The sequence below is a fragment of the Paroedura picta genome, chromosome 3 (genome assembly GCF_049243985.1).
Source record: "Paroedura picta isolate Pp20150507F chromosome 3, Ppicta_v3.0, whole genome shotgun sequence".
NCBI lineage: Eukaryota > Metazoa > Chordata > Lepidosauria > Squamata > Gekkonidae > Paroedura > Paroedura picta.
This window is the reverse complement of record NC_135371.1, coordinates 67,711,953-67,730,483: the sequence shown is the minus strand read 5'-3', so window position 1 is coordinate 67,730,483 and position 18,531 is coordinate 67,711,953. Positions and strand designations below refer to the sequence as shown.

Sequence of the window (18,531 nt, the reverse complement as noted above, 5' to 3'; positions counted from 1 at the left end):
TGTAAGAGATCTGAATATAAGGGTAGCAGGCAACCAAGATAGGATTGCCAACCTCCAGGTATGTCCTGAAGTTCTCCCACAATCTCCATAGTACAGAAAATGGCTGATTTGGAGGATAGACTCTATAAATTATACTCAGCTGAGGTCCCTAACATCCACAAACCCTCCCCTCCTTAGGCTCCACCAGGATTTTCCGATATGCAGTCTGCAATCCTGTAACAAGACTACCATGCCTCACTTGTCCCTATGGCAGCCACATTCCCTAAGTGCAAAATTATAAACTCACTGTCTTCCAGGATGCATTGTTTGTTTAGCATAGTATCTTTGCTAATCAATGGTATAATTTTAAATCTGAATATATATTATATTATTATACATAAAAATTATATATAAAAAGATTAATTTTATCATCAACAAGAAATATCAGAACAATCTAATGTTCGAGTTCAGCACAGATCTATGATAATCTGGTGAAACATCTCATAAACATAACATTCAGCTCTTTCCTTTGTGTGTATAAAAGGAATTCCACACATGATCTGACACAGACACTTCACTCCCAGTATTAGAATTTTTGACAGCAACTGTGGCAAAACCAAAAAGTAGGGGGGCAGTTTTTTTACCTTTGAGCATAGTTTGATAACAAATCAGCAACAAGGGAGATAAACATAGATTCCCACTCTTGTCTGAACATCAAGCTGGTGTGAAAGGCACAACTATAGAGGTCTAACCCTAGATTGCAGATCCTGCAAGAGCTATAAAAGAGTCTAGACAAAATGTTGTAGGTAGAGTTGCCAACCTCTAGGTGAGGCCAAATCTCCCAGAGTGACAACAAATCCCCAAACTAATTCTCCTGAAGAAATTAACCGCTGTGAAGGATGAAGTCTATGGCATTTCACACTGCTGAAGTCCCTTCCCTTCCCAAAGTCTGTCCTCCCCAGGTGTCACCCCCAAATATGCAGGAACTTTCCAACTCAGACTTGACAACTGTAGTTGTGGGAACCAATGTCATGATGACCCCTGCAAAATACACTTACCAGTGCTATCAGGCAAGGCACAAACATAAGTGGGCAACATGGGTAAAGCACCTACACCTTGAACAGGACTTTTTAGGCCCTTTCTCATGGCTTCCTGCATGGAGTCTTTTATTCTCACAAGCTGCTTCTGGGATAGGTTAAAGGCTTGTAGGCGTTTCTGGACCTGGTTAGGAAAAGAAACACATGTAGAACGATGAGGGGCTAGTCTCTGAGCAGAAAACAAGTCCTTGGATTCTGAGCTTGGGTCTGCCATCGAAATGGACAGAAATGAAGCAGTGAGATGGGTCTTTGGCCTGGGAACCTGAAGTGTCTCCCTAGAGGCTGGTGATGAACTTGACATGGAGAAACTCAGGAATGAAGTGGTGATTTCACATTCTGGCTGGGAAGCAGAGAGAGGATCCATCAATGACCGACCTTGACCATTTGTCTCAAAGGAAAGAGTGGAAGAGGTCTCACAATGTGGGTCTGAAGTTGACATGGTATGTATCAGCAAGGAAATTTTAGGCAGATCCTCCTGGGAAGTTGTCACAGAACTGGACCCTAACTCAAGAGAAGTGTCTTCAAAAGCTGAGTCTTGGTCTGGGTCTGACATGTTGTCAATCAGAAAAAAGCCTTGTTTATCATGACACTTAAGCAATGAAGGGTATGAGAGGACAGTAGTAAAGTGTGTGATATTCAAACAGGAGTCTGTTTAGAGGCAGGACAGAAAATGTGGGCAGTTAGGACAAAGTAATGACCATAATAAGGATCAGTATCAGTCATGAGGAAGAAGGGGAAGAAGGGGAAGAAGGGTGTGAAGATGTGAAGCGTGTGAAGCTAATATGCTGCAGGGGGAGCTGAAAGGAGAGCAGCCAAGGAGGAAAGAATGAGTGTGGACAGGAGGATGGTGAGAGAGCTGAGGGCAGTGAGGGAGGGGCAGAGAAGGGTTCAGCTCAGAAGACAGTTGGAAGGGCAGTACAGTTAGAATAGAATGGAAGGAGGGGCTAAGAACCAGGTCTGGGAGGGAGACCTGTGTAGGAGGACAAGTCAGTGCAGCGAAGCCACAGGATTGACTGCCCATAGGTAAAACGATCATGGGGTTTTCTAACAATCTAATTCCCTTTTCCCACTAAAGAAATAAGGTATATTCTAGATTTGCCTTTTCCAGTTGTTTCTCACATTTATTCATTCGCTCATTTATTTATTTATAATTACATTTGTATATCGCTGCTCCCAGACCTGTCAGCTCACAGCAGCTCACATCAGTAGATAAAAAGACAATAAAATACAGTAAAATCTTTTTAAAAAAACAACCCCCCAGCCCATCCTGTCCTCACCATACCAACCCCATCTTTCAAATCCCCTGGCTGCCATCTCCCTATGTCCAGGGATGTTATTCCTGTTGGACACGTGGAGGAGGGGCAAGATCTCCCATTCAAGATCTTCCATTCATGCCTAAAAACCATGTATTTCTGACTGGTCAAGTAGTATGAATACGTACTAGCTGATTCAAAATATTGAATCAATAGTTTTGGACTAAAAAACCAAATATGACCTAGGGTTGCCAATTCCCCTTGGCCATCAAAGGGGTGTGTGGGGTAGGATTGTCAGCTCTGGGAACTCCTAGAGAACCTCTGTGGGGATACAATGTCATAGAATTCACCCTCCAAAACATCTACCAGGGAAACTGAGTCTGGAGGTAAGCTGTGTCCTGTGGGAACCCTGGGCCACACCTAGAAGCTGGCATCCCTAGTCATTCTTTTCACAAAGCTGATAAATATGTTCAGGAATAGTATGTTCTCTACTCACCCCTTTTGTACAGACTGCCTTGTTGTCCTGCCAGTGTCCTAAGCACAGGCCTTAGTATGTGATAGGACAGTCAAGAATGCAACTGAGCTGTGTGGAGATAACAAGTCTTATGGCAGTGAGGACATGGGCAAAGCTTTTCTTGCTAAACAGGTCCATGTTTTCACACATGATTTGCATACAGGTCGTTCAGGTCTTGGCTGCCTTGAAAGATGTGAACTCACCTCTGTCTCATGATGCTGGCTGTGAAAAAGAGATGTGTTTTGGAAGACATTCTTCTGGGAGAACATCAGAGCTGAAACACTGGCAGTGAAGTCTGTAAGGAAAAAAGAGATTGGAGGGTGTTGTTCTGTGATAGGAAAGTTACCTTACAGAAACAGTCAACAGAACAATTTTAGTTCCAGGTGGTCACTTCAAACATGACAGAAATCTTGTAATAAGTAATCATGTCATATGCCATATCCTAGGCTCTTGAGTCTATGGGCTCACCCACAATGACATATTCTATCTTTGAGGATGTGAGCTGAGGGTAACAAATCAAATTGTCAAGGATAAAGTTACTTGTAGCCATTCTCGGGTTCCTGTCCTTTTAAATATAGGAGACCTGATACCATTTTTATGGATGGTCACTGGTGTCAGTCTGTATCTCATCCCATGACTTGCTCCCAGCAGGAGTGCAAAGCTTCACACCTGAATGAAGCACAGGGAAGCTGCAATTATCCACTGCTCTAGCCACATGCTGCAATTAGTAGTAAATGCAAAACACAGTGAGACAGAGTCACACTGCTGTGCATAGCCTGGCAGACTTATCCAGTTGCACTGTTGAAGGGTAATCTGGCTCATTATAGAGTGTTATTAGAGAGTTTTCTGTCATAACTGGCCAATTATGAGGGGTGCTGTATAAAAAGCTGCAGGTATAAGTGTACTGTGTTGCCTATTACTTTGTCCCACCCTAAGGATCATAATTACTTGTGCTGCCTAATCTTTATGGTTTATGTACAGATTAGTTATAACCTACATATTTGATCCTCTTGTAAACATGGTGAAGTTGAGTGAAATGTGGTCTGTGGCAGATGTTGCCACATTGTCCATAGATGAAATGGCAGGTCTAATGCACACCGCAAATAAACAAAAATGGCCCCTGTGGCACTTCAAATGCTAACAAACCCACTTTATCAGATGCAGAGATGTGGTTTCAGTAAGTAAAATTTGCTTCCCCAAATTCACAAGCCTCAGTTGTTTTTGATAGAGACACTAAAATAGTAGGGATGTCTAGCTATATGGAGATGATCCAGAGCTGCATACACTATCGCAGGACACTACTGTCTTCATAAAGAAATCAGAACGTCTCCCAGAGAATACCATCATCATAGTGTATGGATGCTCTGTATACCAATATCATCCACAAAGAGGGATCCCAACCCTTAAGGAAACTGCAGCATACTTGGTCAACAAGCAGCTCCACTTTGCACTTGCCCACAATTACTTCAGGCTTGAGAACAGCTTACTTCTTCAAGCTAATAGCACTGCTGTAGGTTATTAGCATGGTTCCACAATATGACAATATATTCATGTTTGATTTAAAGCAATATTTCATCAGCTCCTGTTTCCTCATAGCATTACTCTGCTTGAAATTAATTGATGGCACTTTATCTGGAGTCATGGGAAGAAGGCACTCAAGAAATGAGCAGAAATGACCAGAACTCAACAACTTCTGTCCCACCATCCACGTGATCTTGAACCAGTCCACACAGCAGTTTCACTTTCAACACTGTGAAACTACATGATAGCACCATCTTAATGACTGCTACAAGTATCTGCAGACTGACAGCTGCCATTCATAAAATACCACAAAATCCTTTGTTTATAACTGGGCCCCACAATATTAACGTATTTAGTCCACTTCCTTGAACAGAATCTCACACCTAAAGGATTAACAGCAGGCATTCTTAAAATAATATCCATTAAGTGAAATTGAGGGGGAGAATGAACAATGCCAGGCTGGTACTCAGGAACATACTATGACCAGAGAGTAAGTGCCAGAACACTACTTGTCATTTCCAGTTCCCAAATAGCCACTCCAACATATCATCAGTCGTCTGTTTTCAGCAATAGTACTTCTGTCTCACAGGACGTAGGTGGCAGCCCTGTCATTTCAACCAGTTATTCATTAAGAACAATACACAATCTAGTAGAGATAATAGCACCATAATGAAACTCTGCAATGAGCCCAGTTCCTACATCTGTTCCCATATCTACACAGGCAACATTATTACAGGAACTAATAAAGTCAGACATACCATCAGGGGCTAGGGTTGCCAGCCTCCAGGTGAGGCCTGGGGACCTCCCCAAACTACAGCTCATCTCCAGACTACAAAGATCAGTTCCCTTGGAGAAAAGGGATGCATTGGAGGGTGGGCTCTATGGCATTGTATCCCACTGAGACCCCTGTCCCCTCCAGGCTCCATCCTTAAATCTCTTAACCTGGTACTGGCCAGCCTACCCCACAATCCTTTCTGGGGGTCTAGAGGGACCTTACAACTCTGCCAGGGGCTCATTCATGTGTTCATCCTCCCATGTGACACATCTAATTACCTGTCAACAATGCTTTTTTTGCAGTTGACACAGGACAAATAAGTTAAGTCAATATGCAAAAGATTAAATAGACATAAATTTGACAAAAGCAGTGACACCATTCAAAATCTATGGAAGAACATTTCAGTTTTCTGGAATATTCTGCCACTGAACTGAAAGTCAGCATTTTCCAACAAAGGAATTCCAAGGGGAGACTCCAACAGGAAATTGCCGAATTAGAATTCATCAATAGGTTTTATAGAATTAGCAAGGAGCTCAAGAAATCTGATAATTTTCTCAGAAGCTGTATAGGTGTTAAATTACTTAGTAATCTGTTACCATCACTTACAGCTGTTGCTAAAGATCACTGTGCTTTTCTGCATACTTTTTAGTCTTGCATAAAATGCATAAAATGCCTCTTGTGGCACAGAGTGGTAAGGCAGCCGTCTGAAAGCTTTGCCCATAAGGCTGGGAGTTCAATCCCAGCAGCCGGCTCAAGGTTGACTCAGCCTTCCATCCTTCCGAGGTCGGTAAAATGAGTACCCAGCTTGCTGGGGGGTAAACGGTAATGACTGGGGAAGGCACTGGCAAACCACCCCGTATTGAGTCTGCCATGAAAACGCTAGAGGGCGTCACCCCAAGGGTCAGACATGACTCAGTGCTTGCACAGGGGATACCTTTACCTTTACCTTTAAAATGTCACAGGTCATTTATCCCTGTTGTTGACCTTCCCCACCATCTCTCTCTGTAAATATCCTACTGATTGAGAATTCACTTCATCAGCAAGCTGAGATCCAGTCCATGAAATGCTAGGAAAAATGCATTAGTCTTCAAGATGTTAAAGCTCTCCTTTTTCTAGCAATACACCAACATGGCTACCCCTCTGATACTTGTGAATTAATCTGAATTGAAAAACAAGGGTGATAGCTATTCTGGATTAAGTAATATGGGCAAAAAGACTGTTAGGATAGACAAACAAGTACCAGCAAGGGCCTGTAAAAGGCATGCCATACATCTCCTCCCTCTGTTATTCATAGAATCATAGAATAATAGAGTTGGAAGGGACCACATGGGTCATCTAGTCCAACCCCCATTCAAAGAATCAGCCTTTCTGTCAGATGGCTATCCAGCCACTGTTTAAAAATTTCCAAAGACACAGAACCCAACACCTCCAGAGGAAGCCTGTTCCACTGAGAAACTGCTCTAACTGTCAGGAACTTCTTCCTGACGTTTAGATGGAATTTCTTTTGAATTAATTTCATCCCATAAGTTCTGGTCCGTCCCTCCTGGACAAGAGGGAACAACTCTGCTCCGTCCTCTATATGGCAACCTTTTAAATATTTGAAGATGGTTATCAAATCCTCTCTCTGTCGTCTCCTCTCTAGGCTAAACAGACCACGCTCCCCCAACCTTTCTTCATACGTCCTGGTCTCCAAACCCCTCACCATCTTTGTTGCCCTCCTCTGGACACGCTCTAGTTTGTCTACATCCCTCTTCAACTGGGGTACCCAAAACAGAACACAGTACTCCAAGTGAGGCCGAACCAGAGCAGAGAAAAGTGGCACCATCACCTACTGTGATCTTGACACGATACTTGGTTTGATACAGCCCAAAATCCCATTTGCCTTTTTAGCCACTGAGTCACACTGCTGACTCATGTTCAATGTATGGTCTACTAAAACTCCTAGATCCTTTTTGCACATGCTACTGCCAAGATAGGTCTCCCCTGTCTTATATTGCTATATTTGGTTTTTCCTACCTAATTGCAGAACTTTACATTAGTCCCTATTGAACTTCATTTAATTCAGTTTAGCTCACTTCTCAAGCCTATCAAGATCATCCTATATTCTGTTGCTGTCTTCAGTTGTGTTTGCTACCCCTCCCAGCGAGGGGAAAACAAACAGTGTGGTGGTTGGTGTCCAAGCGGCTGGACCTTGTAATTATGTGTGACTTCAATTTCCCAGATGTGTGCTGGGAAACAAACTCTGCGAAGCGTACTCAGTCATGCAACTTTCTGACCTGCCTGGCTGACAATTTCATCTATTAAATGGTCGATGAACCTACAAGAGGTTCAGCCATACTGGACTTAATACTGACCAACAGGCAAGAGTTGGTGGATGAGGTGAAGGAGGTGGGGACCCTAGGGGGAAGTGACCATGTCCTCATAGAATTCCTTTTGAGATGGGGGGGGCAAGGCTGCTTGTAGCCAGATGCGGATGTTGGATTTTCATAGGGCAAACTTTAATAAGAGACATGATGAGTGTCATACCATGGACGAGAATGCTGGAAGGGGAGCATGTGAAGGGTGGGCGCTACTCAAACAAGAGCTATTGCATGCTCAATCCATGACTATCCCAGAAAGACGAAAACACTGCAGGAGCTCTAAGATGCCTATTTGGATGAACAGAGAACTTCAAGAGGAACTAAGAAAGAAAGGGAAATGGAGGGAAACGGAGGGAAGGACAGAGCTCTAAAGAAGAGTACCTACAGGTTACTAGGCACTGTAGATCAATAATCTTAAAGGCCAAAGCAGAGAGTGAGCTAAGATTGGCCAGGGAAGCCCATTGTAACAAGAAAAGATTTTTCACTTATGTGAGGAGAAAACGTAAAGTAAAGGTCAAAGTAACAGGTTTGCTGGATCGTGGAAATTTGGTTGATGTCGTTTACTTGGATTTTAGTAAAGCTTTTGATAAGGTTCCTCATGATATTATGATGGATACATTGAAGGACTGCAATCCGGTTTTTCAGATAGTCAGGTGGATAGGGAATTGGTTAGAGAACGGCACTCAAAGAGTTGTAGTCAATGGTGTTTCATCAGACTGGAGGAGGTGAGTAGCGGGGTACCTCAGGGCTCGGCGCACAGTCCGGTACTTTTTAACATATTTATTAATGATCTACATGAGGGGGTGCCCTTGGCAGATCACACCAAATTGGGAGGACTGGCAAATCCTCCAGAGTAGCGATCCCCAACCTGTGGGCCATGGACCACATGTGGTCCGTCGACTAACTGGAGGTGGGCCGCGAAGGACGCTTCCCCCCCCCCCCTGGCCATTTACTTCATCCATGATCTGGCAGGCGCACATGGGAATATCTCGTTGCAGAGAAACAAGCTCAGGGTTCCCATTGATTTGTCATTGTCATGAGTTAAAATTTCCATGAAAATAAAATGTTCCGTATGTTCATTGTTGTGTCTGTACCTTATTTTGAAGGGATGTTTAAACATTATCATAGCGACCAGAGTCAGAAAGTGTTAGGGCAGTGGGCCTCAGTAAAATTGTCAAGAGTTGAGTGGTCCCCGGTGATAAAAAGGTTGGGGACAACTGCTCCAGAGGATAGAAACAGAGTTCAATGAGATCTGAACACAATGGAAAAATGGGCAAACGAGAACAAGATGCAATTTAATAAAGATAAGTGTAAAGTTCTGCATTTGGGTCAGAAAAATGAAAAGCATGCCTACTGGATGGGGGGATATGCTTCTAGGTAACACTGTGTGTGAACGAGACCTTGGGGTACTTGTGGATTGTAAGCTAAACATGAGCAGGCAGTGTGATGCAGTGGTAAAAAAGGCAAATGCCATTTTGGGCTGTATCAACAGGGGCATCACATCAAAATCACAAGATGTCATGGTCCCATTGTATACGGCACTGGTCAGACCACACCTGGAGTACTGTGTGCAGTTCTGGAGGCCTCACTTTAAGAAGGACGTGGATAAAATTGAAAGTTTACAGAGGAGAGTGACGAGGATGATATGGGGCCAAGGGACCAAGCCCTATGAAGATAGGTTGAGGGACTTGGGAATGTTCAGCCTGGAGAAAAGGTTGAGAGGGGACATGATATTTGAAATATTTGAAAGGTTGTCAGAGGAGGGCAGGATGCTATTTCCGTTGGTTGCAGAGGAAAGGACGCGCAGTAATGGGCTTAAACTACAATGATATAGGCTAGCTATCAGGAGGGAAAATCACAGTCAGAGTAGTTCATCAGAGAAATAGGCTGCCTAAGGAGGTAGTGAGCTCCCCCTCACTGGCAGTCTTCAAGCAAAGGTTGGATACACACTTTTCTTGGATGCTTTTAGGATGCTTTGGGCTGATCCAGCATTGAGCAGTGGATTGGACTAGATGGCCTGTGTGGCCCCTTCCAACTCTATGATTCTATGATTCTATGATACCAACCCCCCAAAGGCTGTCAGGAAACGTGTCCGGATCCAAATTTGCCCACGGAGCCAGATGACGAAATTTCTCAATCTGAAATTGAGATAAAGAGTCCGAGATCTCATTCCGTACACCAGCAACACGGTGGGCCTGAAAAGAGATGTTAGACTGCAAACATGTTAGCACAAAGCTGCACACTAGCTGTATGATCCTGGCTGACCTCGTGCTCTGCCTATTCACTATGCGGACCAGCACTTGGTTGTAACACCAAAAGGTGACCCTCTTATTAGCAAACTCACCTTTCCATGTGATTACTGTGATCAGGATGTGGAAAAATTCTAAAAAAATAAGGTCCCTCCTGACTTCCACAGACCAGGTGTCCGGCCACTTACCTTCAGTCCAATGGTTCCTTTAAAAGACTCCAAAGCCCAAACTGCCTGCTGTATCAGAATAGTCTTGCAAGTCAGCGCCCACCTCCAAGGGTGCTTGCCATATGGCCACACCATTAAAGTCATGGAGAAAATCATCCCACACCCTGAGGTCTGCTTTGATATCTTTTGTAACCCACAAGTGAAGGTGGGCCTTCATCAGGCCCCTGGTCGCATGTGCCAATCAGGCGCTAAACACTCTTCCAGGTGCCACCACCTGGCACACAATATTCAAGTGCCCCAGGAGGGATTGCACTTCCTTTAATGTGCATTTTTTCTTAAAACAGATGGTCCTGATGACACTCTTTAGCACCTCAAGTTTATAGTCGGGAGGTTCCTAGCATGGAATCCAACTGAATCCCCAGGAATGGAATCATTGTAAATGGCCCTTCTGTCTTGTCCTGTGCTAAAGGCACCCCCAGTTCCTGGGACAGTTCCTGAAATGTGCCCAGCCTGTCTTTACAGGCCCCTGATCCTACCAGGCCCCCAAATAAAAAATCATTGAAATAGTGGACAATCTCGTTAAAACCACCTTTTCGTTTTACCGCCAATTCTAAAAATGTGTTAAAGACTTCGAAGGCAGCACCTGCCACAGAACACCCCATCGACATCACCTTGTTCATGTACCATTGGTTGTGAAACCTAAAACCCAGTAAGTGGAAATATTCTGGGTTTATTGAGCCTCCAGGGAGGGCGGTATATAAACAAACAAACAAACAAACAAACAAACAGCCTGAAGGCTGACTGAATGTCACACACTGCTAGTGGGGCAACCCTCCAGCAACTAAATACCATGTCTACTGTTTAGTCAAAAGAGGTATACTTTACCTTACTTTACCTTACCTTTTGGGAAAGAGAGGTGATGAATTAGCCTATACTCCCCAGGAGCCTTCTTAGGCACCACGCCCAGCGAGGAAATCTGCAGATTTGTCAGTGGAGGTTCAAGGAATGGCCCTGTGATGCGCCGTTGCATTCCTTCCTCACCTTCCTCTCCACTATGAGGGGAGCCTCAACAGCTGATCTCAAATTTGCACATAAATCCTGAGCCAATCCAGAAGTTCTCTTACCCACGTAGGTGAAGGTGCCAAGCCCTGCAGGTTCCGTGGCACCTTAGGTCGTCTTTGGTCATGTAGAAGAACTTGTTGTACCCAATCCGCCATTCTTCTTGCCACAGGATCGGGTTGGGTGAAAGGGAGGACTTCCGCCCCCTTGTGCACACCCCGACATTGTATGAGTTCCCCCGCATGCCTCACATTTATGTTCAAAGCGACATTTTAGCCTTTTACATCCCTCCCCATTATAGTCCCAGCAGACTAAACCTGAGAGCTTTTTGCCTGGGGTGCCTGGCTTTGCCTTATCTTTGCAGTGCTGCACAGCAGGGCCCACCTGCACTATCCAGTAATCATGATTTTTAAGATCCCATCTGGATAGTGGGTTATGCGAGGCCAGCTCTCTGAACTCTCTGTCATAATCCAGAGCAGCTTCATCACCCACCAGCTCCCTGGCTTCAAGCACATGCAACAAGTACCGGCATAAGTGCCAGGATATGCCTCTGATATTAGCTCCATAAACTCAACAAAGCCTCGCAACCAGTTGTCAAAAGACTTGTCGAATAGTGGCTTCACCTTTTTCTTGCTCTTTACTTTTCCTGTGTCTCCCCCTTTTCCCTGCCTTGTAACAAACTCGAACATATCAACAAAATATCCTTCCAAAGCCCTTTCCTGGACTTTGGCTGGCAGGTGCACTCCTAGAGGAGCATTCTTATCTGAATACCAGCTGGGGGGCTCCCTGTCTTCCCTAACCACTCCCTCTTCATCCAGTAATTGGTGGGCCTCCTCTCTCCTCCTGTGTAGCCAAGGTGCAGCCTGGGCACAAAGGCACCCTCTAACCAATAACAACCCTCCTGGAGATCCTCATCCCCTTCCCAAGATGAGGACTCACCGAAGGAGGGGCTAAAATGTGATGACCACTGGGTCTTGTGTCCTGTCACGATGTGCCGCCTCCTGCTTTTCACTTTCTTAGGACCCCCTGCTTCAGAGCATGCATCAGTGGAAGTGCTAACCTCCCCTTCTGACATTCCATCACTCACGCTCATGCTGGAGATCCCTTCTTGCTTGCCCTTGGCTAGGTTCAGCACAGCCTGGGAATATCCCTTCCAATATGCGGCCTCATCCCCAAAAAGAGAGGACTTGTGGCTACCAGTTCGATCTCTCACTGCTCTGCTAGAAAGACAACAAAATAGTAGCCAATTGGATATCAGCGGTGAGGCATTTGCAAGTCATTTTGCAGACAAAATCTCGACACTCCGCTGTGACCTCACTCCAACCTTAGATACAGAAAATGAACTAGAGGCCCCTTGGCCATCTTTGGAGAAAACTCTGAGTAACTTCAGATGTCTCACACTGACCGAAGTGGACAGGATGCAAGCAACAGTGAGTCCAACCACTAGACGCTTGCCCATCCTGGCTTTTAAAAACAGCCGGCATAAGGATAAAGGGCTCCCTCCAGGAGATAATCAACCTATCTCTCACAATAGGAGAATACCTGGAGGGATTGAAAGAGGCAATGTTACATCCACTGCTGAAAAAAATATCTCTAGATCAGTGAGAGCCTCATAACTACTGACCCGTCTTGCACCTGGCGTTTTTGGGGAAGATGGTAGAAAGGGCAGTCGCAAACCAACTAACGGCATTCCTGGAAGAAGCTTCGGTCCTAGGCCCATCTCAGTCAGGCTTCCGGCCTGACCATGGGGTAGAGACAGCGCTAGTCACCCTGATGGACGACCGTCGCCAGTTGGACCAAGGCAGGTTGGCATTGTTGATATTACTAGACCTCTCAGCAGCGTTCAACACAGTCAGTCATGAGCTTCTAGCTCGCTGCCTCATCGATGCTGGAATACGAGGGACAGCCCTTCTATGGCTGATCTTACTCTAGGGTCATGGACAGAGGGTTGCAATAGGAAAGAGAACATCAAATGGCCAACAACTTACTTATGGAGTCCCACAAGCAGTGGTCCTCTTTCCTATCCTATTCAACATCTTCATGCGTCCTCTCACACCTGGTACGGATGTTTGGGCTGGGTTGTCATCAATATGCAGATGACACCCAGCTCTTCCTCCTGATGGATGGCCGCCCTGATTTGCTTTTTTAAAGGCTCGAGGTTTTTGTCCCTATCTGCACTAATATCATCTTTTCAGACACAGACCAGACACAGACCCAAATTGCCCTCTCACTGGCCCCGTAGCAAAGGAATCTTCAGAAATCTGGTTTTCACTTTTTGAAAAATAGACTCAGCAGAGTCTACTTTGGGGTTGTTCAGTGCAGAAATGCATGCACTCCCCTCTCAACTTCCTGCTCACCTCGACCCTGCTCAACTTCCACACGTACAGGCCAATCTTAACAGAGTCACAGCATTCTATTGATTTCCCTGTTCCAGGGAAATTAGGTTCCAGGTTAGGAAGTAACAATATACGGATCACAGAATACATTCTTTTACAAGCCCAAAGCCCTCATGTTCATTACCTGGCATCTTCAGTTCAAAGGGCACAAAAACACACAAAACTTTTTTTCAAAAATAATAATAATGAGGATGTGGCAACAGTCCTTCTATTGTTTGGACACATTATACTGAAAAGAAAAATCCTGGAATAATAATAAAAGCTTCCTAGAATTCCTATTCCGAGGCCTATGCAAGGAGCATCAAGTCATGATTTAGTTCTATATGAAAAGCAGAGCTAGATCAATAAATATAGCTGAGCTGTTGAGAAATAGCTATCAGAACACTTGTCAAATTCAAGAGCTTGGTGAGAGAGGGGAAAAATGAAAAAAAATGAGAAGCTTTACAAATCTCAGTGCATTTAATAAGGCAAAACCCTCAAGAATGCATGCGTGCTATTTTCAAAAATCACCATATCAGACACACAAAAATAAACAATATTAGCCCCAGTTCAGAAAGAACCCAAAGAAATCAAGTTGCGTGATAGGAAGAAACTACCAGAGATATTTCACTGAGCAGACATGTGAACATTTGGATGGACCTGTTTTTCAAACATGTTCACCATTGACCTGGCAAAGGGAGGGAATGATGAACTGGCAAAATGTGTATATGAGACAAAATTGTGAAATCCACAATGATTTCCTAACACTGTGAGAGTGGGCAATGAGGTGGCAGCTTTGTTGGAAAATGCTGATGCATTCTTGATGGATAAAGATAAAAAAGAAATAAACCTGTCTTCAAAAATCCCTCCTATCCTTAAGACACTGTTGGCTTCTGAATTAGTCAATGTCACTAGGAAACAAAATCTTACAACTGTTGTGGGTAGTTTGTTGAATACATCAGCACAACGTGCTGCTGTTGTTAAAAAGGCAAACAGAATAATATGAAATGTTAATAAAGGCCAAGAAAATAACATGGAAAATGCCATTATGTCTTATGTAAAAAGGCCTCAGATAAGGGTCTTTAACAGTCTTGCTACTTCAATTCCTTTTCATTGTATATACCAGAAACTGAACCCCAGACCTTCTTAATCAAAGAATGTGCTCTGCCTACTGAGCTGTGGCCCCTTCCTAAACTGAGAAATAAGTTCATATACTGAGAACAGTGTATAAATATGATTACATCATCTCAAAATGTAACACAGCTAGGAAAAGCACAGAAAAAGGCAAGATTAATGTCATAAAGCCTGCACACAATTCTATGGGCTTGTTCCACGGAAATCACTGGTACTTAAGCATGCATAACTGTTCTGGATTGTGCCAAAGACTTCACATGAGAAATAGATTTAAAAAGAGATTTAGACCATTCAATTCAGAGATTGCTAAAGGGACAAATATTAGAGGTATATAAAGCTTGAATGGTTTTGAAAAAAGTGAATTATGAATGTACTTCTTGCATGCTAATTAAATTGGATGCTTTTGAGTTTAATTAGCATGCAAGAAGTTTAAAGCAAAAGGAAATATTCTTTCATGCAGTACAAATTGATCTTTCGAAGTCTCTGTCACAGGATGCAGTAATAGAGCCAAAAACATTAATGGAATATAAGAATAGGAAACATTATACTGTCAGTAAAAGAATACTTTTAAAGGATTGGAGTTCTATATTAGCATTTTGTGGGCTATACATACTCTTGAAAGCAGTTGGAATTGAACATTGATATCAGGAACATGGAATGAAACAGATCTAGTTCTCAATCTAACTCTCTGCATCAAATTCCTATACATGCAAGGTGGAATTCGCCCAAAGTCATGCACCCTGAATGTGTTTTCAGATACCATCCAGAAGAGATTCAAATGCATTCTGGAAATGCACTGAGAGGTGCATTTGTGCACCTTGCACACCCAAGTCTGGCAACACATAGCCTAACTAAAATAAAGCAAACAGATTTCAGGACTTTTTGAGTTCATAGGGAAGAGAACAACTTTTTTTTGGTCTAGCCTTTAGCTAATGGGAAGATCAAGAAACTACATACTATTTACAATGCTGCATCTCTATTAGCCAGAGCTAAATTCTGCAGGGCCTGCAAAATGGAGCTCTTCCACCAAGCTTTTGCTCAAGGCCAATGAAATAACTCCACCAGCCAGAGCCTCCAAAGCCCCCTCACACCACCAACTGCGTCCAGCAAGGCACAGGACAACTCCTGATATGGCAGTGCTGCAGAAAAATTGAATTACAGTTGTGCTGTCATCAGGATATCAGGAGTCTACCATTTCGCAAAATGCGAGTGGCTTCCTGCTTGCAAATTCGGGATGGTAAATCTTGCATTTGCAGCCCTCCTCATGGGGAGACCCCACCCACATTTTCCCTCTGCCCCATTGTGGCTTTTTGCCTCCTGACAAGGCTGCAAGGGAAAACAGTCTGAATATCTCCCTTCGCTCCTTGGCTTTTCAATTACAGCAAGCCACCAATCACAGCACAGCAATTCTCTTGTGAACTGAAACTCTCGCCCCTGCCCGGTGCCAACATTAATTTTTTAAAAACAACTTCCACATTGTTATGTGGTAATGTCACAATAAAGATGCATTTTTAATATAAAAATCAACACTGCTGTGTTGCTATGGAGAAACACCAGAAAAATACAGCATTCTCCCCCCCCCCCCCATTTTGGGATTCTTTTTTCTTTTTTTTGGACTTTATTTCTGCCTGGGTGAATTTCTGAGACACTGAACATGGTCCCTGGAGCCCCAAAAGACCTTTTGTGTTAATGGTTGGCTTAAAAACAAGGCACTCATACCCTGCATGATCTGGAGAAGGCTGTTAGATCACTCATCCGCCCCCCCCCCTTTCCCAGCTCATTTCCTACCTCCAGGAACAGAAAAGAGGCTGTGTTTTGCCTACCTGATCCCAAAAAGTCAGCCAACACTTTAAAGAAGGTTTTATTTAACCTTTGACAATGTAGCTTTGCGGACCACACCATTAAAAAAAAATTACCCACACCATTAAAAAAAAAATTGGCGATTCCCAAAATTGTGATTTAAAAATGGCCAAAACTCAACCAGCTACTGGACAGCCTCAGGATGCAGGTGACATCCAGCATTTGAAGACTGTCCAGGAACAGATTCTTCGTGAGGAAGTTGTACTTCTACAGTTAAAAATGTTACAAGTTCATAATCATGATGTTCACTGTGTTGTATGATGGATCTTCATTGTAAACTACCCTCAGCCGCAAGAGAGGGTGGTATATAAATGTAATAAAATAAATGTAATAAAATAAACAAAGAATCAAACAAATAAATACATACATATGGGATGAAGATAGACAATAGTAATCAGAGCACTATAGTACATTTTGCTTGAATAGAGTTCCCAGTTCCAGGTTGGGAAATATCTGGTGAATTGGGGGGGGGGGGTGTGGAGCCTGAGGAAGCTGGGTTTAAGGGAGAGGAGGGACTTCAATGGGGTATAATGCCATAAACTCCATTTTCCAATGTGGTCATTTTCTCCAGGTAAACTGATCTCTATCACCTGTTTTTAGAGCAGGGGGTTATCTGTATTTTAAATGTATTTACTTCTTATTTGCCCTCTACCTCTTCCCTTCCAATGAGGAGCCAAAGCTACCAACATCATTCTTCTCTCCCCCATTTTCTCTTCACAACAACCTTGGGAAGTAGGCCAGGTTGAAAGTGTGTCACCAAGGAAGCTTTCACAGCACAGTGAGTATTCAAACCTGAATCTCCCAAGTCTTAGTCGGAAATTTTAACCAGTACACCACTCTGGCTCTCAAATTTTAGTTTGTGAGCCACCTTGAGCTTAAGGATTTTGCACTGACAAAACTGAATAGATTTTCCTCTATCATATCACATTCATATCACATGTTATGTATTTCCAGCCTCACTCTCCTGCTATTTGCCTTGCACTGGGTGAACCAAACGCACTACTTTTAAGATTCACTTTCACCTTCAGTGCTGCCTGCTCAGTTGACTACGAACAGGCTGCTTCACTTCCTAGGAAACAAGTTTTGAGTTTTCAAGAAAACAGGAGGCTTCCATTGTTGCACTGATCTTTATCTGTCTTCTTGAGTTTCCTAATCCAATCTAGTGCAAAGGTAAGAGCCATGAGGATTAGGACCACTTTCCACGTTAAGAAATTTGATTTATACACTGTCAAGAACACAATTTCAGAGAGATGAGAACAGCGATCAGTAAAGGGACAAGATTCAGGGACTTCTCAGAAACCATTGGGGCAAGCATCTCGTTGTACGGTCATTTGCGTCAATAGTTAAAACCATAACGTTTGTGAAAAAACAGAAATAATAATTTTGGGGCAATTGCAGTTCCTTAACCACAAATGTTGGCATGCATCAATCACTTCTGCACACATTACAGTTTTCACCAGGGAGCTGTGCATCGGATATCTGGGAATTTATTTTACCCAAAATATAAGGTGCAGCTTTGATCTGAGGAATTTCCCAGGACTTTTGAGAAAGAATGAAACATGAGACAATCAATGAAGACAGAAAAAAGAGAACCTTGCAACGGATTCTACCAGTTTGCCCTGGTCCTTTCCGAAGGGGAGAGAGATGTCAGCAGCTGCTATGCAAGAAAATCTTGAAGAGAGACATATCTCAGTCTCTTCGTGAGACATTAATATTGAGACATAGTTGTCTTCGTGCCGATTCAAACTTAGTGGGGCATTTTTTCTCCACACAGAGGAATATATTTGAAAAGCAGGAGTCACTGTGAAAAATCCATGTGGAATTTTAACTTATTAACATAAATGATCACAAACAGAGGTGGAGCAAGCATTCATTCCTTCAGAATCTACACAGACATTACATTCCAGTGTTAATGGTTGCAAGCTATTGTGATGCAAGAACCAGCTCCGATGTGATGGAAGTGATTTGTGTTTATTTATTCAAATGAATGTTGCCTGTATGTAAAGCGGGAGGGCAAATATTTTACTCTTTCAGCTCCTGGTTTAGTTAAATTCAAGACCAGTATTAGTATTATTTCTCATTGCTTAAAAAAAGTCACCTCTTTCTTCTTTTATCATAAATTGTGCTCTTTGGTTGGAGGACCTGTTGAATTGTTAAACTATATGTGTCAAAGCTGGGGAGTCAGTAA

At 43.3% G+C, this 18,531-nt stretch overlaps 1 protein-coding gene across 3 annotated transcripts in view; it reads right to left on the bottom strand.

Annotated features, from left to right (window-relative positions):
- HK3 (hexokinase 3) overlaps positions 1–18,223 on the bottom strand; it is a 48,694-nt gene extending 30,471 nt beyond the window's left edge. For 2 of the 3 annotated variants that reach the window (XM_077326265.1, XM_077326266.1), the window contains exon 1: positions 1,038–1,975. In XM_077326265.1, the coding sequence (XP_077182380.1) occupies positions 1,038–1,629 (592 nt within the window). In that variant the 5' untranslated portion in view covers positions 1,630–1,975. Of the gene's footprint in view, positions 1–1,037; positions 1,976–3,046; positions 3,139–17,936 lie in introns of those variants that run through there. The other variant, XM_077326268.1, reaches the window with a different exon arrangement.
- Between the last annotated feature and the right edge of the window lie 308 nt (positions 18,224–18,531).